At 42.3% G+C, this 23,087-nt stretch overlaps 1 protein-coding gene across 1 annotated transcript in view; it reads left to right on the top strand.

Annotated features, from left to right (window-relative positions):
* BBOX1 (butyrobetaine (gamma), 2-oxoglutarate dioxygenase (gamma-butyrobetaine hydroxylase) 1) overlaps positions 1–23,086 on the top strand; it is a gene marked incomplete at its 5' end in the record, with an annotated part of 25,730 nt that extends 2,644 nt beyond the window's left edge. The window contains 5 exons of the mRNA XM_008935456.1: positions 12,000–12,198; positions 18,287–18,392; positions 20,618–20,814; positions 21,502–21,668; positions 22,926–23,086. Coding sequence (XP_008933704.1) covers positions 12,000–12,198; positions 18,287–18,392; positions 20,618–20,814; positions 21,502–21,668; positions 22,926–23,086 — 830 coding nt within the window. The remainder of the gene's footprint in view (positions 1–11,999; positions 12,199–18,286; positions 18,393–20,617; positions 20,815–21,501; positions 21,669–22,925) is intronic.
* Between the last annotated feature and the right edge of the window lies 1 nt (position 23,087).

The raw sequence follows: 23,087 nt of genomic DNA, 5'->3' as shown, positions 1-23,087 counted from the left end.
GGTTGCCACAGAGGGGACGGTGGCAGCCACTCCTGGTGCTCAGTGCCAGGCTGGGCGTGCACAGCAGGAACCCATTGTTACCCTTTTCTTCTTCTAACCTCTGGACCTGAGAGGAGTTCAACTGGTTGGGCTGTGTTTAGTTTCCAAAAAGCCTTTTCTTTCCAGAAAGCGTCAGTAGGTCTCAGAAGTGAGCCCTGTGGACCAGCAGTGGTCTATGTGACAATGCAGGTGTGTGTGCGCTCTTTAAATTATATACAGTTTTATTTTTAGAAAGATTACTTAGAATTATAAGGGAGTTATAATTGAAATTTTAAAAATTCCCTTTCCACAGCCTTCTGTTAAAAAGTAACTGTGTGGCACAGCAGTGTCTTGTACTGAAGTTCAAGCTGTGTTTGCTCTACTTATAGCAGTAGGTGACCATCTTTTGGTCACCGAGCGGTTTGTGCAGCCAGAAGTGTAACATTTACCCAGCACAAATCACTCACCCTTTGGAGTGAATAACTGTAAACTCACCAGGTTTGTCACCATGCACATCATCAGTTCTTTGGCAGCCTGTCGGATTGTGAGTGTGAAACGTGTGAAAACTTGCAAGATTTCTGCTGTTCTCCTGACAGTGTTCCTGTGAGATCTGCTGCTGCAGAAAGTTGTGGATCTGTATGTGGAATTAAGGCTGTATCCATCAAAACTGGATATTACTTGAAAAAAAAGAACCTAGAGGCAGGCTGATGGTGGGCAACTTAGATCCAGGTATCAGTTTCCTCAGAGCTCAGCAAAAGGCAAATCCATGACTGAGTTATGCTTTTTTGGGGGGTCGTTTTTTTACTCTAACAAAGAAAATTGTTTGTTTCTCTGAAAGATGAGAAATGGGAAAATAGGTGGCCCTAGGTATGTCCTAGGCATCTGAGCTTTGTTAGACACTTTAGGGACAACTGAAGGGGCTAATTATCTTTCCCAATTTCTGCAGGTCATATTTTCCTTAGAGCCTGGCCCCCGTTCTCCTAAACAAACTCAATTCTTAAATTCAGCCTTTTATATCTGGCTTAAAACTTAAGCGATGAGTAATATTTCCATTCATTTCAGTGGATCATAAAAAAGACTTTTCACAGTTCAGAATGGAACTTTTTTCCCCCTAGTGATACAGAAGTTCATGTTTACTTTAGCTTTGGCAAGAGTAAGCTACACTGTTTATTATTTTGGAGGGTTGAACATATTCCCAGATTGAAGGTGGTGAAGATGCAAAACTCATTCAGGGAAACACGACTTGGTTTCTCAGGAATTAAGAAGTTTTAGGTGGAAAGGTTGAAGGTGCTGTGGAAGCTAGCAAGAGAGTTTGTAGCCTTTGAGGGGTTCAATGTAAATCTAATTTGCTTTAATTAACACCCAGGCAAATTAGTCTAGATCTCTGATTGTATTATTAGAAAAGGTATCAATAGCTGAGATTTCATTATTTCAGATGCGATGCTACTTTTCTCTCCTCTCCTGAAGCCTAACTGGCTCTGATTTCCCTTCCTACCCACACATTTGCACAGTGCTTGCTCTCAGCATCTAAACACAATGCTTGGTTTGGCCAGTTCTTCTCTCTGCTACCACTCTTCTCCAGTGGAGCTGTTCAGGTAAAATACACACCAAAGGTGTTTTATTCTTCAGACAGTGCTTTTGCAAATTTTGCTCGCTATGGTAGACCAAAAGAAATATAGTTTTAAACATTACACTAAATAAGGACCTGTGCTAACTTTGGCTTTTTTAGTAGTGTTCATATCCCCAGAGCAGACCTGGCTCATGCTGGTGGACATCTCCCAGCTTATCTCAACTTTCAGCTGCAAAAATTGCTGCAGTTGTACAGCATGTGGGTTTGCTTGCTGGCTGCTTAAGACCTGTTTGACATTGTGTATTGGGGTAAGTTGAGTGTTTGCTTCCTTCTGCTCAGTGGAGCTGCACATTGCAAATTACACACCCTTCAGTGGCTAATCATAGCCCAGTAGTGTAGCATTACAGGTGGTGCAGAATGCCAGCCCTGCATGCTGGCTCAACAGATACAAGAACAAACTCACCAGATGCTGCAGTTGGAGGTTAACCTTCACTGCTGACATTATCACAGCTACAGATTTTTTTTTTTTCTTTACTGTTTTGTTTTTATTTTCTTCTTTTTTTTTTTTTTTTGGAAGTGATTATTTGCTTTTCCATGTTGTTTGGAAAGTCTAGAAGTCAGGTGTGTGTGAAACCCAAAAAGAAGAGTAGGTCAGATTTTCACTGCATGATGAAGTGACTATAAATAGCTCTGTGGCAACATGTCAAGATTGCCTTTTTATAAACACTGCCAGGTCCTACCCGGGTGGTATGCAAAGGCTGCTCTTTATGTCTATCAAGGCTCATTTCAGCCCAGCTTACAAGATACTTCCAGAAGAACAGCAGAATTACTATTGCTCATATTCTGTGAGGATATTTCTAAGAGCCACCTTCTATTTCTCCAGCTCTGCTGTCTCCAGGATACTCTTTTTCCCCTCTTGTTTACTTGTGTTCTCCCCAGCAAATGTCACAGGAGTGATTTACCAAGTGCAGGCTCTGTGTAACCCACACTTTGTGGGGTAGACACTGGGTGGGCCGGGTCCTTTCCAGCCCCTCACTGTGTGGCTTTGCTTTTGCTGAGGCTCATTTTCTAAGATGCTGGCACCCAACAACAGGGTTGGGGTGGGAAAAACTGAATAATATCACAATGACATTTTCCTGTGGGGTGGAGGAGATTGGGCAGAGGCAGTACCTGGTGCTACTTAATGTTTTTAACTTTAGGTTATGTTAAAGTTTTAACCTAAGATAAAAGGTTTCAGATGATGATTGCCCTTTAAAATGTGATAATATGATGTGATATTTCATATGTAACCCACTCCACCAAAGTTTGAATCAGCAGCAATGGTGCCTTCAGTTTCTCCACTAAGTCCTGAGAAGTTATAATTTTAAGAGAAAGAAGTTAAGAGTCTTTTTTTCCTAAAAGAGTTTGGTCATTTGAACTTATGGTGTAGTAATAATTTTAAGAGTTGGCCCATGAGTTGGGCTGCCATATACATAATTCACAATACAGCAAAAATACACTTGGCTTCAACAAGCATTAAAACACACACTCTAGGCAAAATAATTTTAGATGAAGGAGGTTCATCTATGATGCCTAGACTTTCTTTTCTGCATAACTTCAGTATAGAAGGTTTTGACCAGTGCTGTCCCAGCCTGCACAGTAAATGCTTGTTGGTGCATACACACCATCTGCAGGGGCTGGGCAAAGGCCATCTTCTCATTTTGTGTAAACTCCAACATGAGTGGCTTTTTATGATTAACCTGATGCAATCAAGAAGTGGGATTCTTTTTTTTTTCCCCCTAAAATTATTGATATGAAGTTGAAACAGATGGTAACTCATGAATTCTTTCAGAACTATTTCATTCTTCCCATTTTGAAAAACACATAGAACTGGGGGTTTATTAGTTATAGTGTAAATGATCCATAAAGACACAAAATAATTCTACAATACCTTTGTTTTTATTCTTTATGAATTCTTAAGCTACATTTGTAAATGTAAAGATTTTTAATTTGGCAGCTGCAGCTGTGCTGTGCCAGAGAGACCTAAGGCTGCCAGGCACTAGTGGCTCATTCCTGTCTTTCTTAGCCCTTCAGCTTGCAGAGTGTTCTTAGACTTCTAATACAGTGCAATGGAAACTGTATTAACTGTGGTTACACAGGGGGAAAAAATGTGCTATGCTGACATGATAAAATAAGGGAGAACGTGAGTGGGATCAATTCCTGCCAGGAAATACTGGCAGAGTACAGACCCTGATCAGTGCAGCTTCTTGACGGAGTTTCAAGCTGAACGGGTTTTCTGGATAAAAATTGGAATAAAGTTCCTGTTGTTCAGTATATGGGAGAATAACATGCCCTGTGGGGCACACAGTTTTCTAAGACTTTCACAGAGACATTTTAAAAAATACTGTGAAGTGGAAGAACTTACATGTCTGCAAATCACAGGATCTTTTTTTTTGTTTCTATGATTTATGCTTTTCTGTCCCTTTTCCAAGGAATTATGGACCTGATAATTTGTCAAATTGTAAATGTTGGACAGCATACAACTTTTTTTTTTTTTTTGTCTGAGGCTGAAAAGAAGGAAAACTTTATAAAAATATATTTTAGTATAGAACTGTTACTTGTATTTCTCCTACTACTGTTGTACTTACCTGGCTATGATGGTCTCTGGGACCTGCTGGGAGAAGAAGTCCTTCACTGCTTTTCATACAAATATGAGGTAGTTAAAAGTAGTTAATGCATATGTCAGACGTAGCTGTTAGTAACTAGACTTGAGATCTCTTGCAGCTACTAGAAGGATTAAAACTGGCACCAGTATACTTGAATTAAGCTCTAAGATCTCTCTGAAGAAAACCCCACAATTACTAATATGTGAAGCATAAAGACTAAAAAGGCTGTAGGAAATTCTGTGCTAAAATGATGAGGAAGTCACCGTATAATCTACCCTCTGCAACTTACTACATGAACCTGGTGTCAGTAACCATCTGATAGGTGCAGGAGACAGTACAGTTGTTGGCCAACTCCCTCTTGGCTAGTAGTGAAAACATTTATTATGCATGCAGCCTTGAGCTGGCGTGGACATGCTGCAAGTTTCTCCCCCTTACGTATGATTTTATTGCTGAAAATGAATCACTTTGCTTTAGTCATGGGTCTAAAATTTTGTTCTTCTTGTGTTCATGGAGATCGTGCCTTTCTAATATTTTGGGAGGCTTATGCAGTAAAGCCAGTGTTTTGGCTTGTGCTCTAAGTATGCAAGTTTGTACTTTGTTTTTTATCATTTTCTTTGGCCTACTTAGCATTAAATTAAGTACTCCCCTTCAGATTCTTAGCATAAAGTGTTTGACCCTGTTGCACGTGAAATCTTCATGAATGTGATAAGGAAATCTTTGAAAGGTGTCTCTGCTAAGGAATCATCTTTGAAAAACAGTCAGAGAGTTTGATGGTTTACCATCAAGACAGTGATATTTCGAGGTAGGCTTTGCAAAGGTCTCAGCTTTATGCAATACTGCTCCTCGTTTTTGTCCATGACTCTGATGGAAAGGGATGGGATGGCCACATGTAATTTGCAGAGGGCACCAACTAGGGGTTGACTGGAAATGTGCTGAAGAACCAGGGTTACAATTCTAAATGACCTTGAAAAACAGGAGAGACGGTGAAAACAAAACCTGCTTTAATGAGCTGGGTGACTGGTTCATCTAGCCTGGTAATGTCTCCAGCAGCGTGGAGTAAAAGTCTGTGATCAGCCCACTCTGTGAATTCCATTTCCATCCTGTTTCTTCAGCATCCATAGCCACTGCTTCGGGGTTTCCTGTAGGATACTGCAGCTCAGCAGCTGTTCAAGTGCAAGGCAAGAAAATAATCACCTGGATCGGGTGGTGGTGGTGCTGGTCATAGGCGGAAGGTGAGCCTATGTTGGCAGTCTGGTTTGGGATCATGGCAAACATTGCTTTCAGCTGAGTCCAGAGAGAAGCCTCACCAGCAGAAGAGCTGAGGTAGTCCTGCTCCATTTGGTGGAGTAAGGCTTCCATAGCATGTATTTGGGCACAGTACATCAAGAAAGACTACAAAGTGCCCATTGAAAGGCACCAGGCAGGATTAGTGCTCTAGAGACATCACATAAACCCAAGTGCAGGGTGAGGGGAGAGAGAAGGAACCATTTGTTTTCCATGTTCATGGCAGATAGTCACTATACAAATTTACGTGTCCACATGGAGACAGATTTTCTTAATGATGTGGAGAACAGGTGAGAATGTGAGCTCAGACAAACTACAAAATATTTCAAATTAAAAGGAAGATTTTAAGAGATGAAGCAAGGGCGTGTTTTTAATAGCAGTAAATTTACAAGCTGCACTGGATGGTCTTTTCCTCCCAGGTAGCAGCTGCTGCTGTGTTCCATACCTTTCCCAGGATCAGGAATACCTGGGGCTGCTCACAGTGTGTTTTTGGCTTTTGGCTTTTGGCTTTTTCACCACAGTGTCATTCCAGAGTATATTTGGCAAATGTGAAGGGGGAAGGGTTACACTTGCAGTAGCTCAAAGACTAAGCCCTTGGCTGCATCAAGATGCCACTGAAGGGCTGGGAGCTTGGAGCCTTTCTTCTCTGAAACATGAAGGAGGATTTGTAAGCATTTGTCTACCAGCCTGCACCTTTAAAAAGAAAAAAAACAAAAAACCCTCAAACCACTAAGGATGCTGACTGCAGTTGTCCCTGGAAGTGAATTCATGTGAGAGAACTGGAACTTGTAGGACAGAGTTTATAGCCTTGCTGGGCAGGATTTAACTATATTTACCATTTTATCGCTTTGATTTTTTTTTTTTTTATTACTAATTAGGCAAACATTTAAAAAAATGAAAATAAAGCAAAGCATAGGAAGTCTAAGAAGCTGCTTTACTTGAACCATATCTCAGTTAGTTTTAGTAGCTGCCTGGACAGTATCAATGAACAGTTCATTTTCCTTGGCATGTTTCAATTTCCACATCCTAGTGGTACTGTAAGGGTTAAAGGTCTCTTCAGCCATAGGCAGTGCTGGCTCCTCAGTTTCTCACAGCATCTGGGAAAGGATCATTTCCCAGCACCTTGGCAGGATTCACATCAGTGGTAGGTTTTACACAGAGAAACATTTGCTTCTGCAGGTTACTCACAGAAACGTGTTGAACTGAGTTCTACTCCTTCAGCTCTATAGAGGTGGAGATATGAGGCCAGATGATGGCCTCCTCTGCAGGGGGTTTGGTTGGGAGGAAGATTAAATGAACTGTTCTGGAATGTTCTCTGCAGGTCAGCTCTGAGGGTTGGCAGATCTGCTACAGGGAAATCAAGGCCAGTCCCAGGCAGGTATGCTGGGCATGGGCTCTTTGGCAGTGCTCTGGCAAAGCAGGTATTTGCAACAAAAGCCAAAACCACCCCAAAACTCACCACTACAGCCCGTGTCCAGTAGCTGCAGAAGGGGCATCCCATGTGAGATGGAACTTCTAGCGAGCACGGTAGGAATCAGGACTCCACACAAGAGGACTCTGCAGTCCATGTATTTGGGGAAGCCTGGAGTTCCTGGATCTCTGCTTAAATTCCAGGTACACATAGTTATGTCCCAAAGTGGGGAGAAATCTGTTGTTACATTCCTTGAAATACTAATATTCCTCTTCTCCTTATTTTATGTAAGGAAGATTAGGAAAATATTAGTAAGACACCAAGAAAGACTAGGAAGGAGAAGGTGAAACTTGAAATGTTCCATTGATTTTCAAAGGGTTATTTACCTGCACTAGCACTGAAGCTTAAATTTGTCTTTCAAAGGATATTCTTGGCAGTTCACACAGCATACCTAAAGCTATTTTAGTTTCATAATTTTTAATAGAGAAAAAGGAAAGCATTCATATTTTATTTTTTTCCCATCTTTCAAGTGTGTGAAGGGATATATTTTGAGTGAAACACACTGGAGCAGTGAGTAGAGGCCATGGAGCCGTCTCTAAAAGGAATTTAATGAGGTGAGATTGTCTCTCTCCTCAAGGATTGGGCTTTTTTCATTTTGAGAACATGTTGTGAAATTCAGCAGGTTGTCAATCATACTACAGCCGCTTTGAGACGCGGGCTGGAGTATAAAAGATGGTCTATGTGCAGGGCTTATGTTTGGGTGTGTGGGTTGTGTTTCTTGGACAGTTTCTAACTAGCCATAGCGAAAGGGGAGAGGAGTACTAGTGGCTGGAAATCTGCAGCCTCTGCAACTGTTGAGAAATGTTGTAGCTCTGCAGAGTCTTTTTATCAGCAGGTCGCCTTTTGGACTTGCTTCCCATATCTAGAGAGAGGAAAAGTAAATCCCAGCTTTCCACCACCAGTCCCCACTTCAGTTTCCCTGAGTTTTTCCCCAGGTAATGCAGCTCTTTGTCCTCCCTGACAGCTTCTCCCAGCCTTCAGTTCACATCTGTCCTCTGGGTCCAGGGCTGGAGACTCTGTGAACAGAGGGCTGGGGGCAGCTCAGCTCATCCTCCCTTCTCGTTCATCCACAGGCACCCCCTGCACTGGTGGGACACTCACAGCTGTGAGTCTGTAGGAAGGTCTCTTACCAAGTCTCCTTGTAGACTTGTATCTACATTTTGGAGTCACCAAAAGTCTACTTACATTTTGCATTCACCAAAATCTATTTCTGACATCGCCTCAGTCACCAAAACTAGAGGGGCTGGAGCCTTTGTTGGAGTTTTTTCAAATGTGAGCAAAAAGTGTGCTCCTGTGCTCAGTTTTGTTCTGAGTTACAGCTGATCCTTTTGACTGACTGTGCTCCATAAACTCAATATAAGGGAACCTTTAGCATAAAAAAGTCAAAATATTTTGCTGAAGTTGTAAGTGTTAAAACCAGAGTTTTACAACAGAAAAACCAATTTCTGAGGAAATCTTAGTACCACATAGTATGAACATTTATTTACTGTATTAACACAGTGTCACATTAATCACAGGATTAACAGCCATCTCTTCCAATACAATAGATATTGATCAGTGGAGGGGTGCCTGTGCTGTCATAAATACACACAGGTAGTGGTAGTGCAAACACAAGGGAGCAAACTGGCTCTGATGGTTTCTGGCAAGGCAGCTTAATAAAAGTTGTCTCTTGACCTGAGATTCATTCACACGACTAAATCTGTAGTCCTTTCAGATCTTAGTTGTTTTAACAAAGTGATCTTGGCCTATGAATATGGAGGCCCAGGAAAAGAGTTGTGGGGTTTTGTTGTTATTGTTTTCCCCTCCACTGGTGAATGGCTACAGCACTGCCTTTTACTGAAGGAAATTAATTTGCTTTTGCAAATCTCTCTGAAAACCTTAAAATATACGTGGCTGGAGTACTTTAAAACAGATGGTTCACAAAGAGGTTCTTCCTGCAGCATCCTGAGGTGTCCTGGCTTCTCCACACAGACATGTGGCTCTACCAGTGGGTTATTTCTGCATCTCTTTTATGCTACTGGTATAATGTGAACATGATTTGAGTTTGTGTGAAATAGCAAAGTATGGCTATGGAGCTGATACTCAGCTGTACATCACTCTGAGGAAGTCAATGACACATCCCATCACTTGAGGAAGAACAATCATATTGTTATTGTACATCTGTTCAGACTTCAGATATTCTGTAAGGTAAGAGAAGTCCCAGATGGTTGAATTTAGAGTTTCTGAAGCACACAGCTGGTGCTATATTTGGTCTTGTTTCCTGTGAGTCTGCCAGTTTTACATGGAAATTACTTTCCTTGGCTCTGTTTTGCAATGGTCCTGCTCCCTCCCTCACCCAGGCTCTGGCGTGTCCTCAGTGTGAAAGGGATCTTTGGACAATTTCACTGTCAGACTGAAAAGGTGTCTGTGGAGCATCTGCTAGGTGATATTTTCCAAAGCTGTAAGCACTGACCACTGATTTGACAAACTTGACATTTGAAGATTGAATGCAATAAAGCTTCTCCACTAACCACTGTAGAAGTTGTGACTTAGCTCCACGCCTCATTTTTCACTGCCCTGGACTTGTGATCTATTTCTTTGCTGCTGAAGCTGTCCCAAAGTTATTTTCAGCAGATACTGCTAGGGAAAACCTCAACTCCAATGGTTTAAGGTTTACCAAAGTTACAAGCAAGTGAGACTGCTGGAGAGGTGTGCAGCAGCTCCCATGGTAGAGTGCTTCGCCAGCTGGGCTCAAGGATGGAGAATCCCCCATGGACATGGGCAAAGGAAATGAGCCCACCAACATCAGGTTATTGAGCAAGCTTCTTCACAGAGCTCTGCCAGACGTTTTAGTTGTCAAACATTTTCCTCTGTCGTACTCGGTACGTCCATGTACATGTTTGAGCCATAAGAGTCAGGGTCTTGCTATGAAAAGATGGTAGAGGAGAAGCCCATAGTTGTCCACTGAGAGGTCCTGGATCCCTCCAAAGGCAGTCTCGGAGATAAGCACTTGGCAGTCAGCCAGGCAGAGCCATATCCTTCATTCTTCTCTGTAGGCACGGGTCTTTGGCCATGACAGGAAATGGCCAAGGTTTCACAGGGTCCTTGTACCAATACCTTTTGGTACAAATTAAAACCCCATTCCAGCAGGGAGAACTTCCACAGAATTCACAGCTCTCTGAAATTTATTTTAAACCTGACCCTTTTTTTCTTCATACCAGTACAAGCAACATTTATTGTCATCCTTGGCCCTGGTCTGCTTTGACCAAAGTGGATGTTTTTTCTCATGGGATAATGTGATCCCATTAAACAACAGTTCTGGGAGCTGATGGTGAGAGTCAGGTCACCTTCATGAGAGTCCAGACACAGAGCTGGAAGGCTGACAGCTCTGAATGGCTGGATGAAAGCTCCATGCAGAGATGAAACCAGATGTACTTGCATTTCAACAGTTAGATAGATTAACTTGTTTAAAAAAATAAACCCCACAAACACTTATAACTAACAGGAGCATTCCTCAGGAGAAAGCATCAGAAAACAAACTGGAGTGGGCAGCAGGGGACTGTGCCAGCTGAACTGTCTGTCATATCCCAAACTGCTGGGTGGCTTTGAAAAGACTGGGCTTGAGCCACTCCTGTGAGCAGAGCAAGGCTTTCCTCCAGGCAGGCAGAAGTACATGGGGAACGTCAAAGTACTTAGAGAAGTGGTGAAGCTCAAGTGACCCCAGTGCTATCCCCAAAGCAGTTTGACCTGAAGTAACCCCATGGGGTAATTGGATGACCTCAAGTAACCCCAGTGTGGTCCCTGGAGAGTTGCTTTGGCCTCAGCTGAGAGGCAGGATCTCAAACTCTGTCTCTTGTGCCTGGTCCAGCTGAGCCCCACTGTATGTCTGGTCACACACACCTTTAGTTTTACATGGAGCAGCTATGGATTTGGAGAGAGCTCGAGCAGACACCAACCCCCTTTGAAAGTCCAAACCCTGGCTCTGCCCAAGGGCCAGCCAGTAACAGGACACATCACCAGCTGCCATCTGCTGTTGTGGACAGAAGCAGCTGTTGCCTTCTCCTGAGCCCCCTCTGAAGGAGGGCCCCACTGTGGGCTGCAGGGCTGCTCTCCCTGTGGCACTTTACCTCTCTGGGCTGGAGGACAGACGCCTCTGCAGGTGTCACAGGAGCTGGGCTGCAGGAGCAGGCTGCTGCTCTTCTCTCCCAGCTGCACCTCTGATCTCCTGCGGGGAGTCCTGGGACTTGGCTTGCCTGTGGGTGAGTGTGGGCACGTTCTGTGACCGTTTGCCATGAACCCTCCAAAGTCCTGAAAATGAAAAGCAGTGAGAGCCAAGTTTTAAATTCTTTATCTCCGTGTCTGTGTCTCACCTGGAGAAGGGTGAATGGTGCCTCTAGTGGGGAGGAATGCAGTGGAAGGCATGGGGGTTCTGCCCTGGGACAGGAAGGAGGCAGGAAGGGAGAGGCTGTGTTTAGGTGTGTGTGGAGGGACCACCTAGCTCATGACCATTGGGGTATTCCAGTGGCTTACACTGGAATTGAGAGTGTCTCCATCACAGGCCAGGACAATCCACTCCCTGTGAGAATAAGGGTCTTCATTAGACCCACCGACAGGAATTCTTCTCACCTTTGTAATTCAAAATCTTAGAGGCAAAATCCCAGCCTTGGCATCTCTACTGGAGCCAAGGTCTCAAAATCTTAAGTTGCCTCATGGAGAAGGAAGGGGATGCACAGGAAAGGGGACACAAAATAAAGCAAGAAGAAAAAGTAAAGCAAGAAATAATAAATAACTGCACAGCCCAGTATCTGAGCAGGGGAACCAGAATCCAGGTCGTCTCACAGCTTACTGCCCAGACACGGGGGTTTTAGCAAAGCAGAGCAAAAATACTTGCTGGAGACAGGGCCAGCTCGGCTGGCTCCTGAGCTGCTCTGCCTGGCCCGGCCCCGCACGGGGTGGGGGCCTGCCTGGGACAGCCGTGAGCTGCCTCCGTGGCTGTGCAGCGAGCGCTCCCTTCTCCCTCTGTCCCCTGCAGAACGGCAGCTCTGGGGCTCGGACCTTCAGCTCCCCCGGATGCCTTTTGCCGACGTCCTGTTCAGCGACGAGAGCGCCTACCAGTGGCTCTGCACCCTGAGGAGAGCTGGAGTCGTGCTGCTCACAGGAGCTGCTGCCAGGCAGGGAGAGCTGATTAAACTTGGCCACAAGATTGGGTTCCTGCGTCTCACTTTTTATGGGTGAGTTTGGTTTTTGAGTGTCCTTGCTTTGCAGTCCCCTCGGATGTACTCCAGCTTGCTGGACCTCTGTCATGGATTGATTTATTAAAGAAATTTTGTTCTCTGTGTGTTAGAAAACGTGCTGTCAGTTAATACTCAGTACGAGAGGATTGCTTTGCTGTCACAGGCAGGGTGTGTAAAGAAGGGCAGTAATAACATTACCCTGGAAAATCCCTGGAAACACATGTCAAAATGACCACAAGGTAGTTGTACTTATCTATACCATGGAACAAAATCAAACATCCTGAATTCAGTCCCCTCCTCAACAGAGGAAGTTATCTGTACTGAAACTTTTCCTTAGCCTGATTTTGAGTTCTGGAAACAGGTAAGACTGAGGTGGTGTTATTGTGTCTCCCATCACTGAGAATTTGGGGGAGTACCCATTCCTCTGCTTTCCACTGAGCCTGCTCTGTAAGGCCACAACCACTCCCTGCAAGCATTTTTTTTTAAGAATGCTTTTTTTCAAAAGTAAAAGCTCAGCCCACAGGAGTGCAAGCAGGAACTTGTAAATCTTCCTTTTGATGCCAAGAGGTGGTGAACTGAACCTCCACCTCCTCAAGCACCTACTAGACAAGTCAACAAATGGTGATGGTAGCTTGGATCTTGCTGAGCTGTGCCAGTGACCTCCATCTGGCTAAGTAAAGGAGCAGCATTATTAGCTAACATATTGCCCTGTCCCTCACCCCCAGCTGTTGGTGTAATTTTTACAATGTATATTAAAAAAAAATAAAAAGTATTACTTGGATGTGTGCTTATTCTTGGGAAAAAAAAATGACAAAAACAGACAGTAAATTTTAAAATAATTGTGATATCTTAGTGCCTTAATAGTCACCAAAACCAGAACATTCAGGGCGTCCCATCTGAAAATGTCCTTTCTTTCCCATAATAGAATAAAAAAGAATAAAAATTATGGCAAGACTTCTCCTTCACTTGGATTTACCTCTAGTTCTGAGAATAAGTAAACAAACCGGGTGGGAAGAGCAGCCCTGAGATACCAGGAGAAATAATTAACTCAGAATGTTAATTGTGAGGTGAGGGGGAGGAAGCCAAACAAAAGGTTAATTTTTCAAGCTATAATTCCTATTAAGACTTATTGTTGCATCTTCAATTGGCAAGTATATTTCCATCATCAGCTTTGGTATAAGATGACTGGTATTTTAGAATCTAAAAGAAGGCTTTTAGATTGAGAGAGCAATTTTTAAGAGGCAAAGAAATAGCTCTTGTGATGTACCAGCAACATTGAGCAGCTTATAAATTGCTTCTGACCCAATCTTCATCCTTTATTTTTGTTTCATTTATGTTCAAAGTCAACCTGTTTGTGTAGAATTTTCCCCCATGCTTCAGATCAGAAAAGCTGGCTCAAGAAATCTAGAATTTGTCAGAAACTGATGTGAACTCACAGCATGTAGAACAGCCTGTGAGAATGGCATTTTTTAAGTCTTCCTTTATGAAGTGGCTTTCTTTTTTTGTGCCAGAAGGAAAAGTGGTTTTAAGAGTTAACTGGGATTGAGTCAAGTTAATCCTACTGAAATAAATGGGAGGAGAACCCCTTTGCTCAACTTGGAAACCCCATCCACTGCTACAGAGCACTTTCTACCATTAAAAGCATTCCTAATGTCAGGCAGTTCTGTGTTTGGTGCTCTACTAAGATCTCAACCTAAAACTTTCACTATGAAAATACTGCTGCTTCCTATTCCTGTTTTAACAGGATCCTAGTAACAGATACAAGGAGATTCTTATCATATCTGATCATACTGTGGGTGTTTCACAGCTTTCCTCAGTATCTGAAGGATGAAACAGTCGTTCTGTTTGTATCCAGACAGCTGCACAAACATTTGGAGTTAGGACTGGATACAGAAAGTCCCAGTTAGCAACAAAAAATATTGGTTCTTTGTTAAAGCAAACTGCTAAAAGAAAATACGTAGTATCTCCAAAATACCTCAAGGGAGAGGGGAAAAAAACCCACCAATAAACTAAATGACAAAAAAAAAAAAAGACAACATACAACCCTTTCAAGATACACCATGGATTTGTGCCACAAAACCTTTAGTTGCTTTCCTTAGTTTCAGGAATGAGGAATTGGATCTAGAAGTTTAAAGTCAGCTTCAATTAATGTTTACTCTCTTTAAAAATGGCTTCAATAATAGTGATTTGTCAGGATGAGTTCTGAGTCTTTAAGATAGATAGATAGAGATATACATATATATATATTTAAAAGTGTTCTAATACATCCTACAAAGAACCTCCTGCCCATTAATGTTCCATACAAGATCAAAGTTGAAATGTGACCTTGGTCAACATCATTTGAGTGAGTTCCTTTCACTGTTCAAATCAGATTGTGTTAATCTGTACTGATTTAACCTTATTTTTGTTTCTTTAAGTATTAGGGTTCACAATAAAGGAATGATAAAAGGCTGCATGTCTCTTTGTTTTCCCCACACTTATTTGCTAATCCATGTATTTATTAGGCTGCAGAAAGAGGGTTTCAATGTTATGAAAGTTTTCCAACTGAGTGTGAATTCTGCTTTTAAAAGAAAGCAGACTATTTAGTTGAGTTTGGGTGTTTCAAAGGCAATAAAGGAAAAACAACTGCAGTATTTGAAAGTCTTGAAATCTGCTTTAGACCATCCCCACTGAGCCACCAGTTAGGTGGCTAGTTACTCTAGGTCCTGTGGCAGTTGCTAATCACCCTTCTGTGTATGATTAGGTTAATTCTACAATCTCAAATGAAAATCTGAAGAGTCAAAGAGACCCTGACATCCAAAGACTAGTCTGGATTTCGAGTAACAAAACCCAGCTCTGCCACAGGGCGAAGTCAACAAGCTTCGTACAGGTCAATGTCCAGCTCTGAAGGAGTGTGTGCTCCAGGGCTGAAGGGTATAAAAAGGACTCTTTAGAGAATGTTTTTCCTTAGGACCTCCACTTGGGGAAAAAAAAAAAGAGGGACGAAATCCAAAAATACTGGAAAATACAAGCAAGATCATGCATAAAATTTATATTGTATATGTAGTGGTTTAAGAAATTCTGCATAACTTATCCTTTTTTTTTTAAAAAAAAAAAAAAGCATTTTTAAAAGATTAAGTCACAAATGCTTTTTTTTTTTTTTTTTTTTTTTTTTTTTTTGTGGGAGGAGGGGAGTTGCAGTAAATGGTTTATTAGGAACAAATTTCTTATTTCTTTACCATGTATGGGTGGAACCCAACCTAAAATATTGTGGAGAAGAAGAGTTCTTTCCCTGTAGTATCTTTTCTTCTAATTTAACCTGTTTCATTTTCAGCTGTAGTTATTACAGTGCCTGACCTTGTTGCTGTTATATCTTTCTTGCAGAAACTCAATGGAGTGTTCAGCCTTAACAACAGACTTAGAGCAGCATTTTTCTGTCCATCTCTTCCCCTCTCAAGCAGTTCATTTCTTACTGGCATCCAGTGCTGAGGTGGCTTTTACAACTGTAGCAAAACAATAACTTTGAGTAATTCCCTTGCTATTTCATTAGCAGCCAAATACAAGGCCAACCAAATATTATAAATAAAAGGATAAATTTGGAATTGGCAAGCTTGCCAAATAAAACATTACCTCAACAGAGCCATGAATTTTCAACTGCAATGTAACAGTAATGAATAGAACCCTGACATGTGGAACACCAGGAGCCTTCTTCCTTGCCTAGATGCCTGTTTGGTACATGCTAAAATGTCATTACTGTAAGAAGTGGAAACATTCTCTGTATCAGCCATGTAATGACATCAAGGTGTCCCACCCTTTTCAGTGAACCTTTTTCTTTATGTAATGAAGGCCATTAACAAGCTCTCCAGTCATGCCACAACTCATTTCTCCAAATTCTGGTGCCCTTGGGCTCCTCCCCAGCTCTGAAGCCTTGGGGTGGCACAAAGGGCTTCCTTCAGAGCCCAGCTCTCCCAGTGAAGCTGGCAGAGCACCCCACAGAGCCCTTCAGCTGCAGGAGGGGACAGGGCTCCCGCATCTATTATGGATGAGACAGATTTTTAATAAAGTGCAGGGCCAGATGATTCCAGTGTGGCTTCAGTCCCAGTGCAGGGTTTTGGAAGGCAGGCTGTAGCAGACAGGTTTTCTGCTCAGGCAGGCTGAGCCCACACTTAATGCAAGAAATTACTACAGCTGCCTGGAGCCAGATTTCCTCCCCTGTCAGACAGCCTGAGCGATTCATGTTGAAATCTGACCCTTATTGTTAAACCATAAACCATTCCACCCCACTCTGCTCTCCCTGAGTGACCAGAGTCCTCTGACATCACCCACATCTTCTTCCTTTACTTCTCCTGCTCTCCCCCCATGACCAAGTTGATACCCTGAGACTTTGACACAGTAAGGTTGAGCTTTTCATGTTCAGCACTGAGCTCCCTATTAACATCACTGTCTTCAAGACAGTGACTTGAGCTTTCACTGGAGGTCCTTGCATGGAAGGAAAGCTCCTGGGGACCAGCTCCCCTCACAAAGTAACAGCACAAAGGCACTGCCTGCTTCTGCAAAACCTTACCATGGTTTTATAAAGTCCTCCTGTTCCTGCAGCTCTATCTGCTGCATATAAATGAGACAGGAAAAATGTATTAAATTGTTTTAGAACCTTCAAGTGACATTGGAGCCTTTTAAATTAAAGAAAGAGTGAAGCTAGCTACCTTCCAGATAATGACAAGAATGATATAACAGGCAATTTTTTGGCTGTAAAACAGGGAGCTACGGAAGCGTGGTTGGAAGGCTCACACTTAAGTACTGAAGTCATGTACTGATGAATATGTGCTGTATCAAATAATAAAAAATTGTTTTCCCAGGCAGTTAAACATGTTTGCAGATATTCAAGGGGTGTTTCTCCCTGGCAATCTCCAAAATTTAGATTTGGCATTTTGCATAGTTTCTATACTAAACACCACTCCCAGAACAAAAGTGTTTGTATACTATATAGAAATCATTTTGCTCTGTATGTTCTTAAACTTCTTTTCTTTTTAAACTATTATTAAGAAGTAATGCTAGGCACACAGCCTCTCAAACAATATATTTATCTGTAGTATTTCACAAGGGAAAATGAGTTCCATGCTTTCTTTTCAGTCCCTTCCACTCCTGTGGTTCCACGGAGTGGGCACGTTGACATATGGGCACAGTGACTTACACTTGTCCAGACAAATATCTGGGTCTGTAGCACGCATTTGCTGAGGGGCTGTCTTGAATCATGTGAAGTCTGCACAAAAAAAAAAATGTGGGGTTCTTGGTGTTACATTCTCCTGCATGGTGTGTCGCTCAAAGCAGATTTTGATAGTGCTGCAATATGATGTATTTATGTCTTTGTCATATTACTAAGACTTTTTTGTCCCCTCTATGGTTATCAGCAAACTTTTACTGAATTTTGTGAAATTTCAAGACAGAAACTACATAACAAAATAAATGCCTGTGGTTCTCAGAAACAGCAGCAGAGAAAGGGAAGAAGGCACAAACTCCTTTATCAAGACATCTTCCTTTAGCAGCAAATCTTCCAGTTACAGGAAAGATCTCTCTGCAAAGGACACTTTATTTTTTGAGATCATAAAGCTTTAAAAAAATTCTTTGGGAAAAAGTTACATAGCCTTTAACAGCTCCATATTTCTTTGATAAAGTGCTCCACCTGGCAGGGAAAAAGAGAAGGTTCATAAAAAGCAATAAGACAACTTCCATTCTATGATTTCTGAAGCCTCAGTAACAAGCTGATGATTTATCCTAGCAGATACCTCTTGGTTAGTGTCTTAACTGATCTTTGCATTCAGCAAAGTACCACCACTGGAAAGCCATCACTCTGCTAGATACTGCACTGGGACCAGATTTCCCTTGGCACCCTTATGTTTCTAGCTTGACTCTAGGGCTGCTGAAATAAGCCTTCTGTGCTGCTGGGGGGCACACTGCTACATCATTATTTCCTTATAATTTTACAGTGTTTTCACGTTCAGAGATGGAATCACTCTTCTGTAGTGGGATTTCACAGCTTTGCTGTGTACTGGCTGGCATGCTGGCTGGCTGTTTTAACATGTTTTCTCTTTTCCCTTTCCTTTTGAAGACCAACTTGGCAAGTGCAAGACAAAGCAGATGCTAACAATGTGGCTTATACAACAGGGAAGCTGTGTTTTCACACAGATTACCCAGTCCTGCAGCACCCACCTGGGGTAAGGTGAATCTGCACATCATACACATGTCTGTGCAATAGACATCTTATGATGTAAGTTCTGCATAACAAGCCTGTTATGTACCACAAAAATTTTATAATTAAATTCACAAAGTGCTGAGGATATTATGATATGAGTAAAGGTTACTGTATGTGCTTTCAATTCTGCTTTTATTATATTCAAAAAGTTAGGTTCTAAATGCTGTAGTCAAGTTGTGACATCTCAGAGCTCATCTGTTCACCTCAGGAGGGGAATGTGTTAGAAATATGATTAAGATGTTCTGTTCAATTTTCTGTGAATTCATTGAAGTTAGACACTTATTTACCCTTTCATAATAGATAAAAAATGGGCATTATATAAAGCTGGACAGCAACTGCAGAAAATATGTCTGCCCCTAGTGCTTGTCCTATCAAAGTCTAATCCACATAATTTGCCAGAGAACTAGAAAGTAGCAGGAATAGATACAAAGGAACAAAGATAACCCTCGAAAAGTTTGCATCTATAGACCTTCCCTTGTAATGTTTTAACATTACCGATATAACTTTATATCAGTTATTTCTATAATTAAATAAAAAGCCAGTGTGATTTATCCAGAGGTAAGTACCAAATATTCAACACTAACCTCATCTTTTAACATCATTTAGATACTGTTCATTAATGTGGAATAAGAGTGGGACAGGAGTTTGTTAATAGAGAGCAGATGTGAGTTAGCTCACTCTGGTCTGTGCCAAAGCTCACACTCTGCTATGAAACATTAGGAAAAGAGCATAACCTTTTTCATTCAAACATGCTTGTAAGAAATAAAAGTATTAAAGTACACTGAACTATTTTTGAACATTGTCCTGAATGTGCAGTTTTCTTTATCTAGTTATTACACAACATTTGAATTCTTAAGATGTATTTAGTACAAATAGTTGAAGAAATGTTTCTAAATGGATAATGATTAATTTCAGCACTGTCCCATAAAAACAGTTCTAGGATTTCCTAGGTTTTGATCTGGCAACTATTTTTCTAGATGTCCTGATAAAATAAAAAAGAAAAACAAAACCACCACCACCAAAACCACCCTAGTGATGGCTGAGTCTAGCAGAACCATCAGCTCTCTAGACTGTAACGCTAAATTCTCGTTTGAATTAAACTCTCCCTTTGAACTTGTTCAGAGTCATTTACCATGAAGTACATGACCCTCCCCAAGGCCGGCCATGGCCACAGAACAAAAGAGCTTGTTGCCTTGTGCTGCCTTCAGTAGGAGCCTTGAGTCCTCCCCACAGCTTGTTGGCCGAAAGGAACACAGCAGAAGGGTGGGAAGCTCTTGTTCAAACAGAGAAATGAGCTCTGTCCTTTCCAGACAATTCCCCTTCTGCACTGCTCCTTATTTCAGTTTTCTACTTCGTCACCATCACCAGGGTCTGCAGGTCCAGCTGGTGAGGAGATTCTGGGACAAACCCCATTCTCTCTGCTCTTCTTTCTCCTCCTGGATTTGTTGTTGTTGGCTGGGTTGGGTTTTTTCTCCTAATGGTCTCGGACATAATTCACCACCATGGAAGGGCAAGGTGAATGCTGTCACCATTGGTGTAACACGCCCTGTTGTTTGGCTGAGATGAAGAGTTAGACTTTGTGTGACACTGGACTCTCGTGCTACGGGGAGTTTTAGCTCCTGTGTCAGCAGCTCAGATCTACACTGAGATGTAAACCAAGAGCCCAGTTCAGACTTTCTGCTCCATCGTACAGCTTGGCACTGCAACATGATGTGAAACTGCCTTAATTCTGCTTTGTCATCGAGACTCTGTACCTGTTGCTTTCTGTGACAGGCACCTTCTCCCCTCTGTGAGCAGGTAATTCACAGAGGTTTTGTTTCTGCAGGAGAAAGGTAACCCTCCATGTTGAGATAAGCCTGAAACGCATTTAAAATTATATGACTGCCACAAAGAGGGGCTCCAAGGCAAGAAGCGAGAGCAGAGCTTTGCAGTTACCTTGCAGGTTGCAAGCATTAGCAGATATCCCAAATGGGATGGATTTATGAACATGTTACTTTAGTTTTGTGGCAGTCATGGCAGAGTTCTGTGAAGCTGCAGCAATCTTTTTCTGGGGAAGACAAAAACCAAAGCAACAAAAACACCCACACAACCAAAAAAAAAGAACCACAGCTATGAGGGAACTGATACTAATGAACTGTTGAATATGTAAGCTAATTCTTTTTGTAATGAGAGGTTAATTCATTCCAGGTTCAGTTCCTCCATTGTATAAAGCAAGCAGCCACAGGAGGTGAAAGTGAAATTGTGGATGGATTTCATGTATCCAACAAGCTGAAGAAACAAAATCCTCAGGCGTATCAGATCCTGTCCTCTACTGCTGTAGACTATACAGATGTTGGGGTCGACTACTGCGAGTTTGCTGTGCAGTGTAAACAAAGGATCATAGAGTGAGTAGCTTCCAGGGCAGGGAAAAGAGAACTGCCTGTGGCGTGGGGCTGAGGTGGCAGGAGAAGGGCTGCTCCTGCCACCTGCCGGGAACACGCGGCCTCAGCTCAGACTGCACCTGGTTTGGGATTAGGATTTTTGGGGAGGGGAGGATTTTGGGGTTTTTTTGCCCAGCATAGGATTTGCTCTGTGCTTTGTGCCAGCACAGCACAGCTTTTTGTATTTGGTGTAGCCACAGGCCAGCAGAAATGGGTGGGAATTAGGGAGCTCCCAGGTACAGCTGCAGGGTGACAGCAGCTGGGTCTGTTACTAAATTCCAGCTGCTGAACTGTATGGCATCTGTATGGTGCCAGAGAGGTCATCAGCTGAAGCCTTTAGATTAAGAGCTATATGCCGTAAAAATATTAAATGCAAATGTTCATAATCTGTTCTGAATTTTAAAAGTTTACAATTCTACAATTAAGGATTATAGAATATAGGGTTTTGAGCTAATTAAATGTCTGCAACTTCTCCTGATTGTCCCTTTTCCTAGTTAGGCTTAATTCTTAAAATTCAACTCAATCACAATCTGAATTTCACTATAGAAACATACTGAAATTCCAGCAGGATTGCTCAGTTGTTGTTTAACCTGCTTAAAATGTTTCAGTAACAACATAGCACATTCCTCTTCCCTTCCTTCTCTTTCATAGCGTGGATTCCAGAGGCCAAGCAGTTCGCATCAATTATAATAATGCAACAAGAGACACAGTGTTTGACATACCAGGTGAAAAAGTGAGGCCATTTTATGCAGCTCTAAAGGAATTTGATGATTTATTAAACAGTGCAGAACACAAGTTTACTTACAAGCTGAAACCAGGTCAGTAAGTTGCTTCTCACAATTATTTTTCCCATTTTCCCTAACAGTCACAACACTTGAGCATTGTTAACTCTGGTACTGAGAGGGAATTTCAGTGAATAGATTTAACTTCTTTGGCCTTCATTTCCATTCTTTCATTCCCTAACTATAAAATAAAGATATGAATAGTCCCTTATGTCTCCAGAGATGTTACAAAAGTAAATTCATTAGTGTATCTGCCTCATGCACTATGATGCTAGTGTCTTTAAACCATCTGTGAGGAAATTAATCTCTTTAATGAAATCATCTACAAGATCACATAATAAATGATAAAACAAAGTACTTCACATTACATGAGTACTATCCTTCCCATCAATTAATCCACCACAATGGTGGTAGAGGGGAGGGGGAGAAGGAAAGAAAGACTATAAGGTTATTTAATTAGATATTTATTATAACAGTGGCACACAAAGGAGAAAAAAATAAAATGTCATGCTAGCCTTAATTATGTGATTTCCTAACTTTCAGTGGCTTAACTTTCTTCTCAGAAACTTAACAGGGATAGTCATGCAGGATGTGTATAGTGCAAACAGGAGCAGACTGATCAAATCTGATTTGATCAGTCTGATCCTGGCCTGGATCAGAAACAGTGTGACCAGCAGGAGCAGGGAAGTGATCGTGCCCCTGGACTTGGTACTCTTGAGACCACACCTTGAGCACTGTGTCCAGTTTTGGGCACTAAAGGATAAGAAGGACATTGAGGTGCTAGAGTGGGTCCAGAGAAGGGCAACAAATCTGGTGAGAGGGTTGGAAAACATGCCTTGTGAGGAGCAGCTGAGGGAACTGGGATTGTTTAGCCTGGAGACTGAGAGGAGACCTTATTGCTCTCTACAGCTACCTAAAAGGAGGTTGTAGTGAGGCTGGTGTTGGTCTCTTCTCCCAAATTACCAACGATAGGACAAGAGGAAACAGCCTCAAGTTGCACCAGGGAAGATTTTGATTGGACATTAGGAGGAATTTCGTCATTGAAAGAGTGGTCAGGTACTGGAAGGGGCTGCCCAGGGAGGTGCTGGAGTCATCATCCTTGGAGGTGATCAAAAAATGAGTAGATGTAGCACTGGAGGCTGTGGTGTAGTGGTTAGGAAAGTGCTGGGATGGAGGTTGGACTTGCTGATCCTCGAGGTCATTTCCAACCACAAAAAATCATCTTTGTTGGTTTCACCCTTTTTACCCTTGCTGTGGATTTGCTGCATCTCTCCCCGTGCAACCTCTTGCCAGGGGACATCCTGACGCTGGACAACTGGCGGGTGCTGCATGGGCGGCAGAGCTACCCGCAGGGCACATCCACCACCCGCCACCTGGAGGGCGCCTACGCCGACTGGGATGTGGCCATGTCCAAGCTCCGGCTGCTCAGGAGGAGGGTGCTCAGCAGGGACTGAG

The sequence above is a fragment of the Merops nubicus genome, unplaced genomic scaffold, assembly GCF_000691845.1.
Source record: "Merops nubicus isolate BGI_N331 unplaced genomic scaffold, ASM69184v1 scaffold34952, whole genome shotgun sequence".
Classification (NCBI taxonomy): Eukaryota; Metazoa; Chordata; class Aves; order Coraciiformes; family Meropidae; genus Merops; species Merops nubicus.
This window is presented reverse-complemented; position numbering and strand designations above follow the sequence as displayed.